The following is a 26,044-nucleotide window of genomic DNA, read 5'->3' on the forward strand; positions in this document are numbered from 1 at the left end:
AGAGAGCCCGAAGCAATTCATGGGGTTTAGTGTGATTTATTTCTCATTGAATAAAGATACCACCCTAATCACTAGTATATATAAGAGAAACATTATGATAGTTAACAAATTGCCATTAGTTAGTGTTGGATAGCTATGTATGCGTGTGTTGGTGTGTATGTTATGCCATAAGGGCATAGTTGTCTTTTGCCTTTCCTCTCTTAATGTAAATACTTGAGCGAAGGGAGAAGCCTTTAACTCATTCTATTCTCTCATTTTGGTTCTTCTCCAACATGGTATCAGAGCCTTAGGATTTTTGTGCCCTAGGGACCAAATTGGAGATTCTTCTCCTGCTTCTTCCCCTCCTCTCTCTCCACCCAACCCTATGACCAAAACCCATTTCCCATTTCCCATTCTTCTTCTTCTTCTCTTCCCTCTTCTTCCCTCTTCTTTTTTTTTTCTTTTCTTCTTCTTCTTCCCTTGGTTGCCCCCCTGCGCGCCCCCCTGGTTGCCCCTGAGTGCCCCCTGGTCTCCCCCCTGCGCCCCCCTGGTCTCCCCCTGCTGCTCCTCTCACGCCACCCTACTGCTCTCTCTCCCTCGCCACCATATCCCTCTTTACCTCCCCTCCCATCTCTCTCGCTCATGGCCTCCCCTTTTCCCTCCTAAATCCCTTCTTCAAACCCTAAAACCCTAATCTCTTTCCTTTTCTCCCTCTTTATGGTCTAAATCTCTTCTATATATCTATCCCTTTTCTTCGTGGCTCCGATTGACACTCGTTATTGCCATTTATCTGTGAGGCTTTATGTATCTTGTCTCTCTGTGCCTCTTCTCCTTCTTCTTTGCCCTCGGAGCCGCGCTCGTCTGATGGAGTCGATTTTGTGACTCCTCGTTATCCCTTTTCGGTGTCCTCTTCTTTCCTTCTTTGTTTTTATTTCGGATCTTTGTGAGCCCCTTCTCTCCTGATGGACACCTCGACTACTTCCGAGCTTCCTGCCGCCACCTCTACTACTGATACTGCGACAGCCTCTCCCGTGGCTCCTTCTTCGAGCTACCATCCTCCCGCATACTCTCCATCTGTTGAGCAGTCCTTTCCTCAGATGACCTTGGAGCGCCTTGACGGCCCCAATTATCTTAGCTGGCGGAGAGCGGTTGAGACATATCTTCTTGCTCGCGGCAGCGTCTCTCTCATTGAGTGGGCTCCTCCACCCTCCTCAGATCCATCCTATGACCGGTGGCGTCAGGTTGATGCGATGGTATGCACGTTGCTATGGCAGAGCATGGCTTCTCATATTTCTCGGCCGATGATGGACTTGGCGACTGCCAAGGACATTTGGCAGCATGTTGCTCTCATGTTTTCTGGGGTTGACAACCTCACTCACATTTGTGCGACTTACTCTGAGTGGATTCGGCTTGAGTGCCGCGATTTATCCCTCTCCAACCATTACAGCCGGTTTATCGCTCTATGTCAGCAGCTAGATGTGTTTATCCCCCTCACTTTAGATCTGACGGTTCTTACTCGTCAGTGAGATCAGCTTCGGGCTATACACTACGTTGATTCTTTGGGCCCGGACTTCTTACCATTCCGCCAACAGCTTATTGGATCAGGGGCCATACCCTCCCTTCCAGAGATTTACTCCCGTGCTCAGCAGTGTGCCCCGGGTGGGTCCTCCACTATGCTTCCTTCTGAAGGTTCCGCTCTTGCTTCGTATGATACTCAGACTTCTTTCGGCCGAGGCACTGGTTCTTTCGATCGTGGCACTGGCTCCTTTGGCCGTGGTCGCGGCTCCTTTGGCCGTAGACGTGGTCGTGGTCCTGGCGGTCGTGGTCGACCCTATTGCACTCAGTGTCAGCGGGATGGCCACCGTGTTGATACTTGCTTCGTGCTCCATCCTGAGCTCTGCCATTCCCGAGTTGCCCACCTCTCTGCTGCGTCCCCTATTGATGGCACATTCAAGTCTTATGCTTCAGATCTCCCAGACGAGTCTTTTGAGTTTTCCAGAGCTGATTATGAGGAGCTTCAGCGTCTCCGCCTTAGCAGCCGCCAACCTTCTGCAGCCGTTGCCCAGTCAGCTCCAGCTCTTGGATCATTGATTGTGGGGCCTCCAATCATGTGACGGGTAATTCCCAATCTCTTTCCTCATTTCAGTCCTTCCCTTCTCAGTCTCGTTCTATCACTCTTGCCGATGGCAATAGAGCCCCTATTTCTTGTATGGGTTCTATTTCCCCTCAGGAGGGCCTTAACCTCTCTTCTGTCTTGTGTGTTCCTACCTCTCAATTTAACTTATTATCAGCAAGTCAACTTACAAAAAATTTGAAATGCTCTGTCTCATTCATTCCCTCATATTGTGTTTTTCAGGATTTCTTGACTGGGGCGACGATTGGAACGGGTCGTGAGCTGGACGGCCTATACCACCTTCAGTACCACCCCTCTCCCACCATTTTGAGTAGCTCTGTGGATGCCTATTAGTGGCATTGCCGTCTTGGTCATCCATCTCTTCAGCGCCTTCGGCAGACCTCTATTGTATCTTCTAGCATTCAGCCATTTCAGTGCGAGTTATGTGAACTTGGGAAACATCATCGTGTGTCGTTCCCTTCTAAGATTGTGTCTAGAGCTTTGAAAGCTTTTGAGTTGGTCCATTCCGATGTATGGGGTCCCTCGAGGACCAGTCTCTTTTTGGATTTACATACTTTATTGTATTTGTGGATGATTTTAGTCGGATGACATGGGTTTATTTACTTAAACATCGTTTCTAAGTTTTTCATGCTTTTCGCACCTTCTATGCTGAAATTACTACTCAATATGTTTCTCCTCTTAAGTGTTTACGCACGGATAATGCATGAGAATATTTTTCCTCTTCGAGTGGTTTTGAGGAGTTCTTAGCAAGTCGTGGTATTCTTCATTAGTCTTCGTGTGCACACACCTCTCAGCAAAATGGTGTTGCTGAGAGGAAGTTGCGATATCTTCTTGACATGGCACGTACTCTACTCTTTCAAATGCATGTTCCTAAAACGTATTGGAGTGATGCCATTCTTACTTCATGTTTTCTTGCTAACCGTCTTCCCTCATCAGTGTTAGATACTCGCTCTCCCTTCTCGGTTCTTCACCTTCACGGTGACCACTTCCCTCTTACTCCTTGTGTCTTTGGATGTGTGTGCTTTGTCCACAAGTTGAGTCCTGGTGTGGACAAACTAGTTGCTCGAGCTGAGAGGTGTGTTTTTCTGGGATACTCTCGTACCCAGAAAGGCTATCGGTGTTATAGTTCTCATCTTCGTTGGTGCTTTGTCTCTGCTGACGTTACCTTCTTTGAGTCAGTTCCTTATTTTCCTAGTCCTACCTCTCCTCCTCCAATGTCTCTGGACCCACTTCCTCTTCCGCTTCCGGTTCTCTCTGATCGAGTTCCTCCTACCCCTACCTCGGCGCCCTCTCCGTTCGTTTCACTGTCGGCTCCTCCTCCCACATCTGGCCCTATGCAGGTATATCAGCGTCGTGCCCGCCCTAAATCACCTCCAGCTCCACCAGCGCCCCTCTCGTCCCAGCCAGAGACTCCGCCGTCCATTTCTCAGGTATTACCTCCTCCTTCTGCACCTCATTTAGACTCTCCCATTGCATCTCGTATGCGCTCTCGTACTACGGCTCATCCTATATCTTCTTATGTATCTTATGATCAGTTTTCCCCTACTTTTTGCAGCTTTGTGTCTTCCTTGTCCTCTGTTTCCTTGCCTAGGTCCTTACAGGAAGCTCTTACCCACCCTGAGTGCGTGCTGCTATGGATGCTGAGATAAGCGCCCTTCAGGCGAATCACACTTGGGCTCTTGTTCCTTCTCCTTCTGGCATCCATCCTGTTGGATGCTGCTGGGTTTATGCCATCAAGTACCTTCCCGTTGGCTCTGTTAAGAGCCTTAAGGCGCGGTTGGTCGGCAAAGGATTCACTCAGACATATGGGATTGATTATACCATGACCTTCTCCCCTGTTGCCTAAATTCCCTCGGTTTGTGCCCTTAAATCTTTGAGATTCAATCATGGATGGCATCTTCATCAGCTTGATGTTAAGAATTCCTTCCTCCATGGTGATTTAGTTGAGGAGGTGTATATGGAGCAACCTCCAGTGTATGTTGCTCGGGGGGAGTTCACTTCCTCTGTTTGTTGTCTTCGCAAGTCATTATATGGCCTCAAACAATCTCCTCGTGCATGGTTTGGCAAGTTCAGTGATTTTCTCATGGGCTATGGTATGAAACAATGTGAGGGAGACCACTCTGTGTTTAGCCTCAAGTCTGATGCTGGATATGTCATTCTCATAGTCTATGTAGATGACATTATCATTACAGGGAGTGGCTCTTGTGGCATTCAACGATTGAAGACGTTCCTTCAGACACAATTCTCTACAAAGGATCTTGGTCGTCTTCGATACTTCTTAGGGATTGAGGTATCCTATTCAGGTACAAATGTTTCCCTATCTCAACGGAAATATGTGTTGGATCTTTTGGATGAGACTAGATCCTTGGGGATCAAACCTGCTAGTACCCCCATGGAACTAAATACTAAACTTGTCCCAGAAGAGGGGGACTTATTAGAGGATCCTGGCCGATATAGGAGACTTGTTGGAAAGCTCATATATCTCACTGTCACCCATCCTGATATTTCCTATGTTGTGGGAATAATTAACCAATTTATGAGTGAGCCTCGCACTTCTCACTGGGCTGCTGTGGTGCATCTCCTTCGCTACTTGAAAAGTACCCCAGGCAAAGGGCTACTTTTCAAGAAACATAGTCACATGAGATTAGAGGCCTTTTGTGATGCTGATTGGGCTGGATCTCCTGCAGACCGACGATCCACTATTGGATATTGCACATATGTTGGGGGAAATCTTGTGTCTTGGCGCTAAGAAGCAAAATGTTGTGTCCTAGTCAAGTGCAGAAGCCGAGTACAGGGCCATGTCTCACACTTGTAGTGAGCTCATTTGGCTACGTTCTCTTCTATCTGAGATTGGGTTTCCTCCATCTTCTCCTGCAGAGTTGTATTGTGATAACAAGGCAGCTATCTATATTGCAAACAATCCAGTGTTTCATGAGCGTACCAAACATATTGAGGTAGACTGCCACTTTATTAGACACAGGATCCAGCAGGGCATGTTGCGCACTACATTCACTCGATCTGCCGATCAGTTAGCCGACACCTTCACCAAACCATTGAGCAAAGCTAAGTTTATTGATATTTGTAACAAGCTGGGAATGTGTAATATATACATTCCAGCTTGAGGGGGAGTGTTGGACATCTATGGATGTGTGTGTTTGTGTGTATGTTATGCCATAAGGGCATAGTTGTCTTTTGCCTTTTTCTCTCTTAATATAAATACTTGAGTGAAGGGAGAAGCCCTTAACTCATTCTATTCTCTCATTTTGGTTCTTCTCCAACAGTAAGGAAACATACTGTATCTCACGTGTATTTACTATACTCTATGGATCTTGTTATTTCTAATAAATAATATTGAAGAATGAAAAGTTTGAACCACAAATTGAAGGATGTGGCTGAAAGCGGCCTAGGAAGAGGCAAGTGATCTCACGCTAGAAAGCCCCTCTTAAGCTTTACTTTGATGGAAGATGAATGGGCAATCCAGGTTCAGGCATTAAAGCATATTTAGAGACAATTGGAGAAGTCAAACCAATGTTTCTAGTTTGGTCTAAGGAAGCTCTCAAATTAATATGATTTCTTGCGTGGTAGCATATGAATTAGTGAACAAAGAAAATGTCATTGAAAGCTTTGTCCTAGTTTGGGCTTCTCCAAAGAAAAAGGAGTCGGATCATTTGATGGTGCAATGCCAGTTGGTTTTTAGGCTATGGAAGGTAATCATCGAAAGCTTTGGCCTAGTGTGGGTGCTCCAAAGAAAAATAGGTCGTTGGATCATTTGACGGTGCAATTCCTGTTTGTTTGCTATGACATGCAACCATCAAAAGCTTTGGCCTAGTGTGGGTGCTCCAAAGAACTATAAAGAATGTCTTGCGAGGTTGGATTGTGAATCGTTTGGAGAAATGGGGAAGGCTATTTGGAGGTTTGTTCCTTTTGCCTTAGTTTGGCACATTTGGAAGGAAAGAAATAGTCATATTTTCAAAGAAAAAAAGAAGACTTGGGGAAAATCCTTTCAGATGTTAAAATTGATCTTATCTTGTGGGTAAGAAATGGCAAGAGCTCTCCCAGTTTCAAAGAGGGAAAAGTTCTTAGGTCATGGAAAACGGTAATGAGAGAGAAGAAAATGATGACCACTACTGCACCAAAATGAGCGCCTCTGCTACCATTTAAAAAAATGGGCAGCTTAGCTAGCAGGATGGATTAAATTAAATTTGGATGGGAGCTCTAAAGGCAATCTGGTTCGAGCTGGATTTGGTGGTATACTTTGTGATTTGAACAGTAGATCAATAATTTCGTACTCGGGATCAAGGGGCTTTTGTGACTCCAACCAGCAGAAGCATAGGCACTTTCTCCACGGGTTAAGGTGGTACACTAAGGCAAGGCTTGGACCATTAATCATTCTCGGCAAGGGAAAAATCTCGGGATATATTAAATTTGTTTTATTTTTTCGGGTTTATATCGGGAAAATGATAAAAACAAAATTATTTAAAAATTTAGAAAAATATATAGTACAAATACCATAAAAACAGGGAAATGATATCAGCACAATTATGTTTTGTTAAAGACGCTCATGTATATTGTCTTTTTGTATTTAAATGGCTTGTAAGAGCTTTTTGGGAATTGTAATGACCTTTTGACAACTCTTTAAATAATAAAAGACAAGAAACGTGAGCGTCTATAACAAAACATTGTTGTGCTGAAATTAGGGGTGTTCATTATTCGGTTATAACCGAATAACCGAACCGAACCGAATTGGTTCGGTTCGGTTTCGGGTTTTTTTTTTTTTTTGGAAATTCAGTTATTCGGTTTCGGTTATCTCAAAAAAAAATCGGTTAACTGAATAACCGAATTTATGGATGAAACCATTTTTTCCAAAAGAAAGTGCTATATGTGCACTCCATAGGATGATCAAAACCGTCGATTTGATTGATCACAACCATGGTTTCAAATTTCGACCGAAATTTCGGTGGAGACCGACACCGAAATCCTGAAAAACCGAAACGGAAAATTCGATTTTTCCAAAATTTGACCCAAAAAATCAGGTTTTTTTAAATTAATTTAATATTTCACTGAAATTTCGGCCTAAATTTAATAGTGAATAAAATATTCATTTCGTTTTTGTACCAGATTTCGACCGAAATTTCGAAATTTCATGGGTCCGAAGCCGGTACCGAAACCGAAATTTTAAACCATGATCACAACTTAATTACGTTGTGCTCAAAAAATCATTTCGATCGGATGATCCTGGCCCTCCGATCCAAACCGAGATTTTCCTTTTTTCCCTCTTTTTCTCCCACAATTCGGTTATAACCGAATAACCGAATTGTTAATCAGTTCAGTTTTTAGGAATTTCAGTTCGGTTTCGGTTACCGAAATTTGATAACCGAAATTATTTCGGTTTTCAAATTTCGGTTTATTCGGTTCGGTTATAACCGAATAACCACGCCTAGCTGAAATCATTTCCCTAAAAATATCGTGCTATTATCGCGATATTATCGCCGTAAATGAAAATATCGCTATTTTTTAAATTCTCGGGATTATTTCAGCATTTGTTGTTTTATCAGAATGTGAAATATGAGAAGTTGTTGAAAGACAGGGTCGAAAAGGAAGTCATGGAGATTATCAGCTTGACACAACAAGAAGAACGAGGGGAAACCGAGTCTTTGCAGGGAACATCTGATGGGGATCGTAGACGTCCCTAACGGGTTTATTCTAGGCGGGGCCGCACCCCCACTCAAAGGGCCCCGTAGGTATCTTTTATTATTCGTAGGGATATTTTGGGGATTATTTGTTGTTCGTAGGGATATTTTGGAGATTTTTGGCTTTATTAGGGTTATTTTGGTCTTTTACTGATTTCAGGGACATGTTGGTCTTTTCTTTTTGTTGTTTGCCTATATATAGGTCTGTTGTAGACTTTATTATCACTTTGATGATTTACTGAGATTATTACTGCTTCTGAGATTTCTCCTCTTCCTGATTTTCCTCCTCATTTTTCTTCTTCTATCCTTTTCTATTTTTCTCTCCCTACCCTGCATCAAATTTGGTATCAGAGCTAAAGATGTAAGTTTCCAAAAGTCCAAGCATCTACCGCGAAAAAAAAAATCAGAGCGAAGGATCCAAGCACAAAGGCTTCATAGATTTTTTTCTCTCAGTACCGAGTTGACTGGTCAGTCGACTCGGTTGTCTTCAACCTCCAAGACCCCGCCATCTCCTTCGACTCATCCAAACCTTCCCTATGAGCCACCTTTCCTTTCCTTCATCTAAACTCCAAATCCCATCTCCACCTCCCAGCTTTTCACATACAAGAGCCCTCTTACCCTAAACCTTAGCCCTAAAACCCTTAGTACCACCTCCATCTCTTTTCTCACTTGGGCAATAGAACCCTCATCTCCCTCTTTCTCCACCGAACACTAACCCCACCAACCCTCTTCAACACCTTCTTCATCCACCAAAACCCCAAACCTTAAATCAAGAGAAGATCTATACTCTTTCTTTTTTTGAAATGGAAGAAGATCTATACTCTAAAACTAGAAAACAAAGAGAAGAGAAAGAAGTTGCCCGGCAGATTTGCGGTGCCGAGCCACCCGTAGCGTAGCCCGAGCCGTGCCGTCGCCGCCATCCCGCACCGCCTTGCTGCCTAGGTGGAGAAGAGAAACCCATTTGGGTTTCTATTCTGTGTCTTCGAGAGGAAGAAACCCAAATGGGTTCTGTCGTATAAAAAAAAGCAAAAAAAACCACCCCCCTTTTTTAGTGGACACCGCCCTTTAGGTGTCACGTGACCACTTAAGAGGAAGCAGGAGAGAGAAAGGAAAAGAAAAAAAAGAAAAAAAAAAAGAAAAGAAAAAAAATTGAAAAAAAAAAAAATTGAAAAAAGAAGGAAATTCTTTTCCTCTCTCTCTCTCTCTCTCTCTCTCTCAGCAACCACTTTCTATCGTCATCAGCAGTATATCAGACGGTTACCTCATTTCTTTTCAAGTCCGTTCACAGAGGAGCATAGGTGAGATATTTATAGCCCCGTTAGCGACACTGATCAGTGCACATGCATCATTTCTGCCACTTCTGGCGTAGAACAGTTGTCAAGAAGACCATCAGTACTTCTTAGGCAATTAGCAGGCTGCCAAGGTACGCATCTTCCTTATTGAATTCCTGCTTTAATATTTAAATCAGTAGATAGGCTGTTAAATTTCAAAAGGGCCCATATCGAACCTGTTTTCATAAAACCCTTGTTTTCTTTCCATTGGTAACCCCCTTTTTCCTGATTTTGCAAACCCTTTCTTTCACACCAACCCTAGATAGTTACCTTTATTACTTACTTGTTTCCTCACATTGCATTAGCATAGTTTAAGTACTTTTTCATAGTAGTTTGCGCCGTATATCAGCAGAACCCCCTCCTTTACCTGTAGTTCATGAGCATAATAACCCGTTCCCAAGCAAAGATGGAAGACCGGGTTAAAACCTTGGAAGATGACATGAACACTCTTAGGAGAACAGTAGAACGGTTCAAAGGAAAAGTAGAGCGAATCGAAGGAAAATTAGAGCAGATCAAAGAAATCCTTATGCAGTGGACCATATCGATGGGCAAGCGCCCTATAGAGAGTCAGTTGGGTGATAGGTCTACCCTTCACGTAGATGGACCTGGGCCCCAAGAGGACCAATCCGGTCTTGCTTTCAGACCTCCAGCCGGTCAAGTTGGTATTCTCCCTACCCCTGAGGGACCTCGTCCCATTGCTAGGGAAGTCCCTCCCAGGGAAAGTCATGTTGTACAGGGTCATGATAGGAGACCTCACCATGTTGGTCGACCCTATCAGGACGATTTCAGTGAGGAACCTTTCCATGAAGGTGATCTAGAGGATTATATCCAGCTGCCTCCTCAAGCTAGGTATCCGGATAGGCGTCCCGCACACCGACCCCAACGAGCACGCAGATATTACAGACAAAGTCAAGGTCGATGTCCCTAGTTTTGATGGTAGACTGGACCCCAGTGTCTTCCTAGACTGGTTATTTGAGTTGGAAGATTACTTTAAATGGTTTAACTTGCCTGATCACTATCATGTGCAGTTTACTAAGATGAAATTAGTGGGATCTTCTAAGCTGTATTGGCAAAGCGTCCAGAGGAACCTACAATGTTTAGGGGTATCACAGATTGTCTCATGGGATGTGATGAAACTTTAGCTGAAAGAGAAATATGTTTCTCCCTACTTTAAGCACAATTGTTGGACCAGTGGCTTAACGTGAGACAGGGGACATCTACAGTTAGCGACCACCAAGCTCGATTTGATGAGATCGCTATGAAATGTGACATCCCCGTAGAGTCTCATGTCACCGTCGGGAGATTCATAAATGGGTTGAGATCTCACATTCATAAAGAGGTTAAGCTCCACTCCCCTGAAACCGTAGAAGATGCCTTTCATAAGGCACTAGAAATCGAGAGATATCTTAGATTCCACAACCTAAGGGGAGTCACTTCTCAGGTTAGAGAGACGCAGCCCTCTAGATTCAATTCGTCTCAAAGGCCTAGTGGGTTTAATCAGTCGGGTCCAGCTGCCTCTAGGAGTAACAACAGTGTCTCTAGAGATAGTAACAACCCTAGTCAAGCAGTTAGCACTAATAGGAATAGGGTACCCATGCCTACTAATTCACGTCAATCCCAGCCGGGTCTTGAGTGCTTCAACTGCCATGGTAAGGGTCACATAGTGTCCCGTTGTCCACACCGCACCATGGCCTTTGGTGAGGAACAAGATGGTCAGTCTGAGGGTCAAGATGACGAGCAAGACATCGAGCCGTGTGATCCTGTAGATTCCGCAGAGGAGGATGACTTAGACGGAACACATAATGGCCTGCGCGTTAGTGTAGTGCGATGCGTTTTATCCACGCTTGCAGAAGAAGAGAATTGGCAGCGCACTAATATCTTTCACACTTATCTTGAATGCGGAGGCAAAGTGTGTAAGATTGTCATTGACGGTGGGAGTTCAATGAATGTTGTCTCCCAAGCAGGTGTAGCCAGAATGAAATTCAAACTTGAACCACACTCGCACCCTCACCCGTATAAGGTCGCATGGGTCAACAAGACATCCCTCCCTATCTCACAGAGGTATCTTGGCCCCATCCAAATGGGCGATTATTCCGATAGGATATCGTGTGATGTCCTACCCATGGATGTTGCCCGCATCTTACTTGGCCGCCCGTGGATTTATGATCTGGATGTTGTTCATTACGGGCGAGAAAATACATGTCTTTAAGCATGGTGGTAAAACAATTCGGCTGAAACTGGCACGTCCTACAGATAAAGATAAGGGTTCCAAGCCCAGTTCATCGTCAAAGCCAACTAAGCAAAAGAATCTCCATATTCTGAATTGCAAAGACTTTGAAGGAGCCAGTAAAGAGACAGGACATATGTTGGCATTAGTGAATGAATGAGCTCTTCAAGTCTCATTGAAGCAGACAATTGACCTCCCACCTGAGGTCACTCAGTTATTACAAGAATCTAACGATGTGACCTGATGAGCTCCCTGCAGAATTACCACCCATGAGGGATGTTCAGCATGCGATTGACTTGATCCCAGGATCCCAATTGCCTCATCTTTCACACTACCTCATGAATCCTCTTGAGCGGACCAAGTTGCGCCGCCAGGTCCAGTAATTATTAGAGCGGGGTGTGATCCGAGACAGCTTTAGCCCTTGTTCTGTACCTGTGCTGCTAACACCTAAGAAAAATGGGTCATGGAGAATGTGCGTTTAAAGTCGTGCCATAAAGAAGATCACAGTCAAGTATAGGTTTCCGATACCCCATCTTGAGGATATGTTAGATCTCTTAGCAGGGTCTTGCTGGTATAGTAAGATCGACTTACGAAGTGGGTAACAACAGATAGGGATTCGTCCAGGTGATGAATGGAAAACTGCCTTTAAAACTCTAGACAGACTGTACGAATGGTTAGTCATGCCCTTCGGTTTATCTAATGCTCCGAGTACATTCATGAGGGTAATGACTCAAATATTACGCCCGTTTTTAGGCAAATTTGTGGTGGTCTACTTTGACGATATCTTGATCTTTATTCAATCGAAATACATACATCTGGATCACATTAGGCAAGTTCTTGAGGTTCTTCGAACAACAAAATTTTATGCAAATCTCAAGAAATGCTCATTTGTGCAAACTCAGGTGATATTTCTCGGCTTTATTGTCTCGGCACAGGGTGTTTCTGCAGATCCTGAGAAGGTAAGAGCGATTAATGAGTGTCCGATCCCTAAAACACTTTTAGAGGTTCGAAGTTTTCATGGATTGGTCACCTTCTATCGCAGGTTTGTTAAGGGTTTCAGTACCCTTATGGCTCCAATCACAGAATGCATGAAAAAGGGCGAGTTCCGTTGGACCCCTGCTGCCACTCGTACTTTCCAGAATATCAACCAGAAAATGATTGAGGCTCCTGTCTTAGCTCACCCTGACTTTTCTAAAGTCTTTGAGGTTTCATGTGATGCGTTAGGAGTAGGGATAGGAGGTGTATTGAGTTAAGGAGACCTTGTAGCCTATTTCAGCAAAAAACTTAATGAGGCTAAACAAAGCTATTCTACATATGATAAAGAGTTATACGTTGTTATACCGGCATTGTTTCATTGGAGGCACTACTTATTACCTCACGAGTTTGTCCTATATTCTGACCACGACGCGCTGAAATACCTTCATTCATAGAAAAAATTAAGTCAAACGCACACTAATTGGATAGAATTCCTCCAAGAATACACGTTTGTCCTCAATCATCGGGCAGGAGTTGAGAATAAAGTAGCTGATGCCCTTAGTCGTGTGGTTATGGTCTTATAGTCTGAGTGTCAACGTCATAGGATATGATAGGCTGAAGGACGAGTATGCCACATGTCCTGATTTTGGTGTCATCTTCCAGGATGTCCATGATGCTCACCGTCGAGATCACATTGATTTCTTAGTACGAGACGGTTATCTATTCGCGGATCTAGGCTATGCATTCCCCGTACTTCGCTTCAGGATTTCTTAGTTTGGGAATTGCATGCCGGAGGTCTAGCAGGCTATGAAGCACGGGTGCGACACGACACGGGTACGCGGGTACTTGATTTTCCAAAAAACTCGGGTGCGGGTGCGTTCGGGTGCGTTGAATATAATAATATTTTTATTATTTTATTATATATTTATAAAAATTTAAAAAAAGAGGAGAGCAATCAAATAACAATAACATCACCAAAATGAAAAATTCTAATATTACTCTTCATTTCATACGTGATTAAGTTCATCATTAAAGTACAAAAATAACATAAAGCACCAAAATAACATAAAGCATCAATGCATCATCAATCCTTAAGTCCGTCGCCTTATCTCCAATATCGACAACATCGTCCTCTACGTCGTCGGTAAAAACAAAGGACTCTAACTCCGGCTCATCCAAAGAAAAACTAGCAACTTCAAGTACCCCTACATCCTCGAAGGAATCAAATGTATCTCCACCTATGTCCCACATCTTTGTCTCTCCTTGCTTATATTGTGGAGTTTGTCTCGAGAGAAGCTGAAGATTGCTATGAATGAAAACTAAATCTTGAGCTCGTTGTGGAGTTATCTTGTTCCTCTTGAGAGAATGCACAAAGAGTAAGTGCTCCAATTCCTCTCGGCACAAGATGACGATGAAGGTTGCATAAGAATCTTCAAAGCTATGCTTTGAAGCATAGGGGCACATGTACCATGGATGGCCCACCACTCATGAGGCTTGATAGTGAACCGTTCATTGATAGAATCAACATCATTAAATAATCCGGACTTAATGGAGAATTTGGCGAACTTCACATTAGCTCTTGTGCGGTCCTCAGAATTAGTGAAGTACCTCTTGAAGCACTTTATCCTCTCGGTATAAATTTTCGCATCCTTATGTGGAGGCACCCGACTTGAATCTTCACTGAGCCATTGCTCACTATAATACTTTTAAGAAAGAAAAAACCAATTTAGCTTCAAATTTCAAGTCAAAAGTTAGAAATTAGAAATAAACATAAATAGCTAATAATCCAAATAAATTTAAAGTCACCTAACCTTGGATTCAATGAATGAGCCAAGCAATGAAGTGGAGTGTTGCTCTTGTTCCAACGAGCAACAAGAATCTCGTGCACCACGTAAAAAAAATTGGATTCCTCTTCTTTCCTCTTTCCTTCCTTCCTATATATCGCCGTCCTTACTTTCTCTATCATGGTATCCCACAAATCATAAACCAAGTGAAGGCAAGGCGTATCTGTGTCACACTCTCTAAGCATGTCATAGATGGGGGATGTAAATGCGAGTATGTAGTCAATAGAATCCCACCATACGTCATCTAACACCTTCTCTTTTACAAACCTCGCTTTCCCCATGTCATCATCCTTATAACAAGTCCATTTGTCGCTAATAACCATTGCTTGAAGACCTTGCTTTAAGAGTTTCAATCTCTTAAGCATAACAATAACACTCGTGAATCGAGTCTCCGCCACGGAAAGCAACTTTAAAGTGTTGAACTCGTTGAATATGGCTAGTCTCATGGAATGATTCATTATGAAATTCTTAATGATGTTAGCATCTCCCGAAACATCCGTTATCCAACTACATTCGTCATATGTAACTTGATTTGCTTCCACATTCTTGGCCGCACATATGTTCTTCAAAGCAAGGTTGAGGGTGTGCACCACACATGGGGTCCAAAAGATGGAAGAAAATTGTGCCTCAATAAGTTGCCCGGCCGCCTTACAATTTGCGGCGTTGTCGGTAATTACTTGGACAACATATTCATGCCCAACTTCCATAATTACCTCATTCAACAAGTTGGCAATGAAATGTTTGTCCTTTGTCTCCCCCGAACAATCTACCGCCTTGAGAAACATAGGGCTACCCTCGGTTACCGCCATGAAATTAATGAGAGGCCGCCTTTGTGAGTCACTCCATCCATCACTAACAATGCTCACCCCTTTATCCTTTCATATATCTTTGAGGGATTGCAACAATCTATCAACATTTGCCCTCTCTTTTTGTAGTAGAGTCGTCCTTAGCAAGTTGTACCCCGGAGGCAAATAACCAGAAATTGGATTGTTGGCCGCATAAGAGTATGAACTCGCATAGTGTGGGTTCCTTGCTAGGTGAAATGGCAAGCCACTGGAGTAAAACATCCGAGCAATCTTGCCATGTAGGTGATCACGGGCCGCCATGTTGAATGCGTTTTCAATAGCACTCACACTTCCACTTGGACCACTTGTCTTCCTCCTCTTTAGATCAAAACTTGGAGGGACAGACATATTACTTGGGCAACTCAATGATCCACTACTTGATGATGGCGGCAATGGCACTCTCTTGGGAGCATTTTGCTTTATACGCTCTTTGCATTCTTCCTCAAACCTTTGCATTGCAAGTAGATCACTTGTAGATCACTTGCTTTCACTTTAGGACATTGTCCGATTCCTTGTCCCGATATCTTCAACAAGTGCGCCCTAACCCTTGTGTAGGAGCTACTGAAACTCTTTCTACAAAAATTGCATTGCCACCTCACATTCCCTCCACCCTTAGGATCTTTATCAAATCTGGAGACATGCTTCCATAACCCTTCGACAAATCTTCATCAGTAGAAGACGTATGTGCGGCTTGGGCGGCACTACTAGCACCGGATGAAGACATTCTAAAATCTATTAAACAACAAAAACAATTTTAGCACGCAACGTTGCAACCCAACAAAACAAGGTTACAAGGCAACAAACAACAACAATTGTAAATTTGTAATGCAATGCAATTGAGGACTCTCAACACTCAACAGTTAGTCAGTTATTGTTCATTTGTACCCAAAAATGTAATGAGCCCCAAATAGATTTTTGGACTCAAAATTAAACAGAACAGGGCCTAAACCGAACAAGTGAATAGGGCCTAAACTGAACAGGGCAAAATCACTAAATGTAATGAGCCACAAACAGATTATTGGACTCAAAATTAAACAAAATTTTGAATCCAATAATCAGTTTTGCAGAATTATTGCAGAATTCAAACAGATTATTGCACAAACATTTGCATTTAAGCAAGCCCTCTTTGTTTTGGATTTTGAGAACAGATTGTGAGTCCGAAGCTGATTCTTGGACTCAAAATTCTTCTCAACAGCTTTTGACTCACAATCTGTTCTCAAAATAAAAAAACAAACAGGGCCCAATGTCATTTTCAGTCCAATAATTAGTAGTGGACTAGAAAAAAAATAGGGGCAGCAGTAAAGCCTATTCTCTAGAAAATCCCATATACAAATCCCATATACAAGCAAATACCAAAATTCCATATACTAGCAAATTAGCAATTAGCAAATCCCATATACTAGCAAATCCCAAAATACTAGCAAATCCCAAAATTCCATAGCAAATTGCCAAATTCCATATAAAACAGTTTTCAGATTTAAGGCCCTGTTCGTTTCAGATTTTGACAACCGATTGTGCTCCCAAAAGGCAAAAGGCCCAAAACCTACTTGGAGATTATGACAACTGATTGTCAGCCCTAAACCTATTAATATGAGGAAATAGGTTTGGGGAACACAATCAGTTGCCATAATCTGAGGAAAAAGAAAAAAAAAGGGAGGAATAGAGAGAGAGAGAGTTGTATACAGAGAGAGAGAGCAGTAGAGAGAGAGAGAGATACCTTTAAGAGAGTGGAAGGGAGAGCCGGAGGTTCCGTCGGAGGAGGGAGAGCCGAAGCGAGATTCCATCAGAGGAGGGAGCCGGAGAGAGAGAGAGAGAGAGAGAGAGAGAGAGAGAGAGAGAGAGAGAGAGATATGAGTTAGGGACTTAGGGTTTGAAAAAAACCCAAATCGCGCAAGTTTTAAGGAATTTTTTAAACACCCCCCACCTTTTACTCCACACACCCCCCACCCCATTATGTTTAAACCCCGACTTTTACCCCCCACACCCCCCTAACTTAAGTTTTTTTTAAAAAAAAAAGTTAAACGTGTCGGGTGCGTCGGGTGCGCACCCCAAACGCACCCGATTCACAAAACATCGTTTTAAACCACACCCCCCCACCCCATTATGTTTAAACCCCGACTTTTACCCCCCACACCCCCCTAACTTAAGTTTTTTTTTAAAAAAAAGTTAAACGTGTCGGGTGCGCACCCCAAACGCACCCGACACGCACCCGATTCACAAAACATCATTTTTAAAAAATAATCTCTAGGGTGCATACCCGGGACGTACCCGAGCGTACCCGTAACGAATACGCACCCGACACGGGTACGACAAGTGATTTGAAGTATCCGTGCTTCATTGCTAGTAGGGCACTTTGGCAGCGATAAGACAATTGCGTTAGTCGAGGATCGATTTTATTGGCCAGCTTTAAAGAAAGACGTAGCGCTCATTGTGTCACAATGTCGCACCTGCCAATTGGGAAAGGCTAAGAAGCAAAACACTGGATTATATACGCCCTTACCTATTCCCCACTCTCCATGGCAAGATGTGAGCATGGAGTTTGTCCTTGGACTGCCTAGGACGGCTAGAGGACACAACTCTATCTTGGTGGTTGTAGATCGATTCTCACGGATGACTAATTTTATTCCGTGTAGCAAGACAGCTGACGCCGTGCAGGTTACTAAGTTGTTCTTTAGGGAGATCGTCAAACTTCATGGATTACCTATTTCCATTGTGTCTGACAGGGATGTCAAATTCGTCAGTTACTTTTGGAGGACACTTTGGAAGCTCTTCGGGACTCGATTGAAGTTTTCTTCGGCATTTTATCCACAAACCGATGGTCAAACTGAGGTCGTTAACCGTAGCCTAGGTGATCTGTTGAGTTGTCTGGTAGGTGATCGACCTTGTACGTGGGATCTTTTATTACTGACTGCCGAATTCGTGTACAATAGCTCTGTTAATCGGACTACTGGAAAGAGTCCCTTCGAGAGTGTTCATGGCATCAACCCTCGTCAGCCCATTGATCTCATACCGTTACCCCCTGATGCCCGTCTATCTGAGTCAGCTGATTCTTCTGTCCAGCACATCTGTTACCTACATGCTGATATTCGTCGTAGGATTGCTATGAGTAATGCTAATTATAAACTAACTGCTGATGTACATCGTCGGAACCTTGAATTTAATGAAGGTTATTATGTTATGGTTCGTTACGTCCTGAACGTTATCCTCGTCACTCATTCAAGAAGTTACATGCTAGAGCCATTGGACATTTTCATATCCTTCGTAAGTACGGCCTAAGGCATACTTAATAGACTTACCTGCTGATATGAATATTAGTCTTGTATTCAATATCGAAGATCTTATTCCATATCGAGGTACCTTCGAGCCTCCTACTATACCAACATATGATTCTACAGGTCAGACTGCCCGCTCCTATGTTCCAGCCCCAGTGCTCGTGGTTCCTCCAGCTCCACCGCTTCCTTTTGACCATATTGATGCCATACTTGCTGATGAGATCGTTACATCACGTCAGGGTGGATTTCAGCGCTATCTTGTCAAGTGGCGTCGTCGACCAGATTCCGACGCTACTTAGCTTACAGAGGAGGAGCTTCGCCGTTTGGACCCTGACATCCTGGAGCAATACCACACTCTTCACTCTCCGGAAGAGAGTTCTTTTCAGCAGGGGGGAGTTGATGGGGATCGTAGACGTCCCTTACAGGTTTATTCTAGGCAGAGCCACACCCGCACTCAGAGGGCCCCGTAGGTATCTTTTATTCTTCGTAGGGATATTTTGGGGATTATTTGTTGTTCCTAGGGATATTTTGGAGATTTTTGGCTTTATCAGGGTTATTTTGGTCTTTTACTGATTTCAGAGACTTGTTGGTCTTTTCTTATTTGTTGTTTGCCTATATATAGGCCTGTTGTAGACTTTATTATCACTTTTGATGATTTACTGAGATTATTACTGCTTCTGAGATTTCTCCTGCTCCTAATTTTCCTCTTCTCATTTTTCTTCTTCTATCCTTGTCCTCTATTTTTCTCTCCCTACCCTGCATCAACATCATAATTAGCAAATCCCTTGTCCCTTGACTAGTGTTACTGAGAGGGATAGACCATCCGATATGCATGCCTACCGGGACTGGAAGGAACTGAATGGGTTCATCTAGTCTCAGTTGAGGTATAACATGCTTGTAGGTTTCTGGACTGCAAGTGCCTCAGTTGAGTTATAACATGATTGCAAGTTTCTGGACACTGCAGAAACTGGAACCAATTCCTTCATCAACTTTTTGTACCTATCTTAAGTAAACAGGGTATATCAAAGGCAAGGATTGTACTTTTGGTTTCGGTTTTGGCCCCAGCCGAAAATGAAATTTCAGTGGAAATTTTGGTGGCAATTTCTGTTTCAGTGAACATTTCGGTGAAAATCTTATAATTTCGGTCCCGGCCAAAATCTGAATTTTTGGTTGAAATTTCGGTACATCGGTCGAAATTTAAAACCATGATCAAAGGAAAATGGCAAAAGTATTGAGATTCAAGGGTGGAGAATCTGGGGAATTTGTGTAGTTGATGTACACATATGATGGAATGGTCTTATTGCTATTTGCAGTAGCGGGATGCCTTGCACCCATTGATGTAATTCGGTTGCAACCATATTAATAAAATAGTTATCTGTCAAAAAAAAATGTCATTAAATTGAAACTCCGTTCTAGAACTAATAAGATGCAATAGTGTTTCTTGATAACCCTAGTTCCAGGTTCTCAACAATGATGTGGAGATTGCATACTTGAATCTCAATTGCCTTCATTGTTGACAATGATGAGAGAGAATCACTATCGAGAATGGTGGAGATGACTTTGCAAGTTGAGCTCAGTAGGGATCTTGAATTTTGGTATTGACTAGAAATGACTTGTCAATTTCTTCGTGTGAATTGCAAGAACAAGGTATCTAAAGGACTTGGTACTTTGCCTAATATGGCATGGCTGTACACCTGAACTTTTGGTCAGATCCTTGTGCATGCGACCACTATTTAGGGAAAACTAGTTACAGAGAAAGAAACTTGATTCCCTTCGGATTTTCACATACATGTCTTTAAGGTATGTAATCTGAAGCCTTGGTTTCTAGTGTTGTGATTATCTGAGAATTTCCTTATTGCAGACCAATAAAAATGCCACCGTTAGAACTTAGAAGTATAGAGCTGCCTATCATTCAAAAAACATACAGAACTGTCTACATTTTTTTTGCTTCTAATATGATTCTGTTTGAAAATTCCATCTCTTAGCTACAAGGTTCTGGAAATACACTTGGTGGGCACTCTGAAAGATAGTTCTATAAAAAGATGTCATTCATTGAGGAGGTTTACATGCATACTGTACTATGTCAAAAAAATGTTCATGTACCCTCTACTTTTTTAGTACATAAAAAGAAGTGGCTATTGTTTTGATGTATTTCTTTTGCTTATTCTGAGAGATCCCAATGACATGACCAACTCGCCGATTTGAAAGGTTGTTTCAAGACTGGCGTTGGTTGTGGACAAGCTCTGTCCTTCTTGTAACTCAAATTTTCTTTTCTTCTATATAAATGTCTTATCATCGATCAAAAAATTTTAAGTGGCTATTGTGTCTTCACTCTGCAGTCACTTATTCCTTCCAATAGAAAGATTCGTTGTTAATACAGATCCTTATGTTTATGTTTTGCCAATTTGACTTGGTTCAATCAGAGCCCAGTGTCAAGTTCAATCAATGATTTTTATAAAATACATCAATTTGACTCAGAGGGCGAGCCTTGGCGCAACGGTAAGGTTGCTCCATGGTGACCTGGTGGTCACGGGTTCGAATCATGGAAACAGCCTGTCTGCAAAGCAGGAGTGAGGCTGCGTACATCTAGCCCTCCTTAGACCCCGCAATGGCGGGAGCCTCATGCACTAGGCCGCCCTTTTACATCAATTTGACTCGCCATTTAATCAGTGTTTTTCATTGGCTTAAGAGTGTTCAGTGTCAAGTACTACAGTTCAATTCAAATCTCATACCAAAAGAATTCACAATTGAGGTTGAATCATATTTGAGAGAGATTGAAAAAGAAATAATTGATTCTCTCTCAAAAAAAAATAAAATTAATGGCTAATTGGAAATGCTGGTAATATATTAACTTCTTGCTATTGTCTGAATAATTCATCTTCTAACACTTGCTATTAAACTGTTACATTCAATTTGATTCAGTCCTTCATGATTTATGAGTCAGTTTGAAATTTAGGAACTCTAGGTGTGATAGTAGTATATTCGGTTTCTAATGGTACTTCTCTGCAGTTATTTGCCTATGATACAGTGAAGAAGTCCTTGACACGTAAACTTGGTGAACATCCCAAAGTACCTATCCCACCGTCCCTGGTTGCGGGAGCTTGTGCTGGAGTCAGTTCGACCTTGTTAACCTATCCTCTTGAGGTACTCAAAACCCGCCTAACTATACAGGTAAATCCAACTAACCAATAATAGTATCTTTCTCCTTACAGGTTAGATTTCACATCTTTGACTGTCTTGTGTTACCACTGTTATTACAATTTGGCTTTCGCAGAGAGGCGTATACGACAACTTTCTGCATGCATTCCTCAAAATCTTGCGAGAGGAAGGCCCTGCAGAGTTGTACAGAGGTCTCACCCCAAGTCTAATAGGAGTGGTGCCGTATGCTGCCACCAACTACTTTGCGTACGACACACTACGAAAGGCTTATAGGAAAGCCTTCAAGGAGGAGGAAATTGGCAATGTCGCAACCCTTCTGATAGGGTCCACAGCGGGTGCCATTGCAAGTAGTGCGACGTTCCCTCTCGAGGTAGCCCGAAAGCACATGCAAGTTGGGGCGCTCAGTGGGAGACAGGTCTACAAAAACATGCTCCATGCACTTACGAGCATACTCAAAGAGGAAGGGCCCGCGGGTCTCTATAGAGGGTTGGGGCCAAGCTGTATGAAATTGGTCCCTGCCGCTGGGATTTCATTCATGTGCTATGAGGCTTGCAAGAGGATATTGGTTGGAAAAGAGGATGAGGTAATCTTTGAGCAGAGGAGCAGTCGGTAATGGATTTCAAAGAAATAAGTGAGATAAATTTTTCATATTTACACCATTGGGTAGGATGAAGAAAGATGACGATCAGTTTCATTTTTTTTTATCTTTTTTATTTATTTTTCAGGTCCAGAATCCATTGTGAGCTGGGCAAAGGTGGGTTTCTAAAGCCTTTTTACATGGCATGCCTTTTGGTTTCAGTAGAGGTGGATTATAATCTCTTTCTCTTCAATTTGAGATCCATTGAGATGGGTTCGACTTTAAAAATTTTATATGACAGCACCAAGGAAATTTTATTTCTCCCAATACCGCTTTTGGGTTCCATTTCATGGCCTCCGATGATGTTGGATTTTGCACAGTTCTGTCCAATCCTTTTGTGTTCTGCATTTTCTTCATTTGTTCTTTTAGGGCCCGTTTGGATACCTCCCATTTTGTATTTGGATTTGGAATTGAGTTTTGAATACAAACTGAATAGATCCGGCAGCTGGCAGCTCATGTAGAGGGAGACAGAGGGAAGGGGTACTTCCTAGTGGAGGGGAGAGGTTGAGGAGCAAAGAGGGTGAAGGAAACTCCCAGATCTGTGGATTTCTAATTTCTTATTTACACAGCAAACTTAAAAATCTGATTTTTTTTCACTGTCAGCTGCTGAATTAGAAATCCAAGAATTTGATCCAATCCAAAATACAGTGCAAAAAGGGCTGCAAATGTGAGAAAATCCAAATCAAAATCTTCTCGGCATCCAAACGGGGCCTTATGGTTGTTTAGCCCCATGAGTTAGTTTTTTTTTATTTGCTCTAAATTTTGTTCTCAAATAACTGGTTTTTCATCTCTGAGTGCGTACTTACATATGGTCCCTATGCTTTGTGAAACTTTGGATCCATATGTGTGATCCTTCAAACTGTCCCTTCAAACTGTACAAATTTTCCTTACTTTTGAAAATGATTTCGACTTCGATTCCCATTTCTCTGCAAACGAGCGTGGTTTTCTACTTCCTAGAACACACTTGTGCCTTTGAGAAACCTAACTTGGTTTGATTACCAAAGCATAGATATTACAACACATCGTCCCTTCGTATTAATCTTTTCGTTTACTTTTCCTGTCATTTACTTTTCCTAGGTGTAACTATTCTGATCGAATTAAGGAAGCATTCAAATTATCTTTGCAGATGAGTCTTTCTCTTTAATTCCCTATCCAATTCCCTATCTGTCGCATTGACATGTGCTTTTGTTGTTCTTATTGGTTAGTTAACCGAGCTGTCTGTCAATCCTGAGAGTTGTTTGATGGCGTCGTTTGCCTTCTGCGTGCATTGATGGCGTCGTTTGCATTCTGCGTGCATTGATGGCGTCGTTTGCCTTCTGCGTGCATCGGTGTTTACCTTGTGAGTCATTCACATTCTGCGTGTGTCAACAAGACGTTTAAATTCTGCGAGTGTTGCACCCCCACATTTAGCATCACGTAGTACTTTCAAATGTTCATTCCATCTGTAAAGGCAGAGGAGCAAGTGTGTTCTCCTCTTCTTCTCAATCGTCGAAATCTAATCCTAGGGAAAGGAAATGTTTCGGTCATCGACTCCTCGAATTGAGTTTTCATTTTGCCTCCCGAGAGACTGGCATGCCTACACATTCACCACACACGTCAGACTGGGTGGCACGCTGACCTACGCCTTCACAACACACGTCACACTGCTTGGGGCACTGATCGGCCGCCCCATGCAACTTTAGACGGAACAGATATGGACCCAAGTATAGGATTAACCATATCTTAAAGATAGAACAACGAAATCATCAGATAATGATAATATACATTGTATGTTGATAAAAATACTTTTTATAACCTCAAGTCTGCTTGAGGTCTCTACCCCGGTGAATGGGATAAGTCCATCTATCACAGCAACACAATATATCAAGGGAAATGATATCTAGCTGCGCCAAGTGTTTTGATAAACATGCGCTCCACTTGTTTGTCGTGTAGTATTTAAAGGGATGTGAGAGGATATTATGGTTCTCAAAAAGCGCTTAAAACCCTTTAAATGGTAGACGACAAACAAGTGGAGCACATGTTTATCAAAACACTTGGCGCAGATATCATTTCCCTATATCAACTACATAAAAAATTGATTCCTAGTCATACAGTTTCAACTAAGAACTATTTTAGGTCTAGAACTGAAACACTGTCTCTTGTCCTAAGCATGATTTTTATTTAATGTTAGCTGTGGAATTTATGTCAGCTGTGGAATTTATGTCAGCATCTGTTGTTAGACATCTAATTAAATATAACCATAATATTCATGATAGTGAAATGAATAAATCATACAATAATGACTAATATAACTCATATAAGAATGTTTACATAGATAAAATTAAAATATTGCTTTTTGAGGGCATACTACCCTAATATGGATGGCTATATGGCTAAAATAATGAACTTCACATGTATACTAATCATTGATTTGCTAGCACTACAAGAAATACTCTCACTGTCCTCAGACTAAATTCGTCACCAGAATAGGCAAATCAATCGCTATATATTTTTAGCCACATAAATCAATATATCACTGTTGGGGATGAAAAGGGCAAACCCCGTTGCGATGATTACACATGGTGCTCCCACCTTAACAAAACTGCTCGGTTGTACCCGCGGACAAGCCCGGCTCATGTGATCTCATCCCGGCCTCCTTTCCCAGGGAGCCTTTCAAGCTACTTGAGGTCTTCCAAAAGGAAGTTCCTTGACATCCCATTGCCATCATGAGCTCACACCGTCAGAATCTCCTCCAAATCCCATCTCCGCCGTACAAGGACGGCTCCAGTCAGCCGCCAACCTATCACAACCAGATCTCCAAACATGTTGACTCACCTTCTAGGATCGTATGCTAATGCACTGCTACGCCGACATCTCGAGCGACATATGGAGTCCACGTCACCGCCTCATCGCACCCAAGATACCGGAACTCCTGCCTATAAAAGAGGAACCCCCCACTCAAAGAAAGTGACCGGAGAACAGACCTTTGGCATTCCTCCACTTGGGTAACATAACTCCCTCAGGTGCGCATACCCGCTCAGAATACTAGCAATCTCCTCGCGTCAGCTTCCTTCAGTTCTCCTTTCTCCCGGTATCTCGGTCTGACTTGAGTGTCGAAGGGTTCCCACAGAATTCCAACTTTGGGTGATCCTTAGCCTTTTGTCTGTGGACGTAGGTCGTAGGCTGAATCAACCCGCTGAGTAGAACCTAACAAGAGGCATGACCCTCAATCCAAGCCGTTCACACCCAGTTACAGATTTAAGCAGCATCAATCTCAATGTTGCTAATGGGTAATAGCAACCGACTTTGTGAGAGTCAAATATCATGAATTTTATTTTTTTCCTTTTAAAAAACTAAAATAATTTTGGGTGATGGATTTTTTCCATCGCAATAGGCTGTTTTTGTTATGGCTCTGTTCACTTCTTTTCCCTGGTGCTGTTTTCCCTGGAAAACAACCTTTTTTTCCCTGACAAGACCTTGACAAGACAGAATTTTTGTGTTCACTTCATTTTCAGGGAAAAATATTATCAGATGTGGAATTTCTTATTTAAAAGCTGAAAATGACGTGGAAACTGACTTTTTCCTTGTTACTCGAGATTTGGTTTCCGATTAAATATATCGGAAAGAGGCTTTCCAAGGAAAACGAAACACTTTCCATGACATTTTCCCTAGATTCCTTTTCCTTCTACCACGTCACCTGGAAGGGAAAGGAAAACGAAATCCTTTCCTTTCCTTTCCGGGCTCTGTTCACTTCTTTTCCCTGGTGTTGTTTTCCTTGGAAAACAGCCTTTTTTTTCCCTGACAAGACCTTCACAAGACAGAATTTCTGTGTTCACTTCTTTTCCATGGAAAAATATTATCAGATGTGGAATTTCTTATTTAAAAGCTGAAATGACGTGGAAATTGACTTTTTCCCTGTTACTCGAGATTTGGTTTCCGATTAAATATATCGGAAAGAGGCTTTCCAAGGAG

At 42.5% G+C, this 26,044-nt stretch overlaps 1 protein-coding gene across 2 annotated transcripts in view; it reads left to right on the top strand.

Moving 5' to 3' along the window:
• Positions 1-22,381, top strand: part of LOC143845365 (adenine nucleotide transporter BT1, chloroplastic/mitochondrial-like) — a 43,258-nt gene extending 20,877 nt beyond the window's left edge. The window contains exons 2-4 of one of the 2 annotated variants that reach the window (XM_077353677.1): positions 21,307-21,468; positions 21,572-22,039; positions 22,182-22,381. In XM_077353677.1, the coding sequence (XP_077209792.1) occupies positions 21,307-21,468; positions 21,572-22,039; positions 22,182-22,199 (648 nt within the window). In that variant the 3' untranslated portion in view covers positions 22,200-22,381. Of the gene's footprint in view, positions 1-21,306; positions 21,469-21,571 lie in introns of both variants that reach the window. The other variant, XM_077353676.1, reaches the window with a different exon arrangement.
• The last annotated feature ends 3,663 nt before the right edge of the window (positions 22,382-26,044 follow it).

The sequence above is a fragment of the Tasmannia lanceolata genome, unplaced genomic scaffold (assembly GCF_043159265.1).
Source record: "Tasmannia lanceolata isolate RefF3 unplaced genomic scaffold, GAP_Taslan_0.1 ptg000015l, whole genome shotgun sequence".
NCBI classification, from domain to species: Eukaryota; Viridiplantae; Streptophyta; class Magnoliopsida; order Canellales; family Winteraceae; genus Tasmannia; species Tasmannia lanceolata.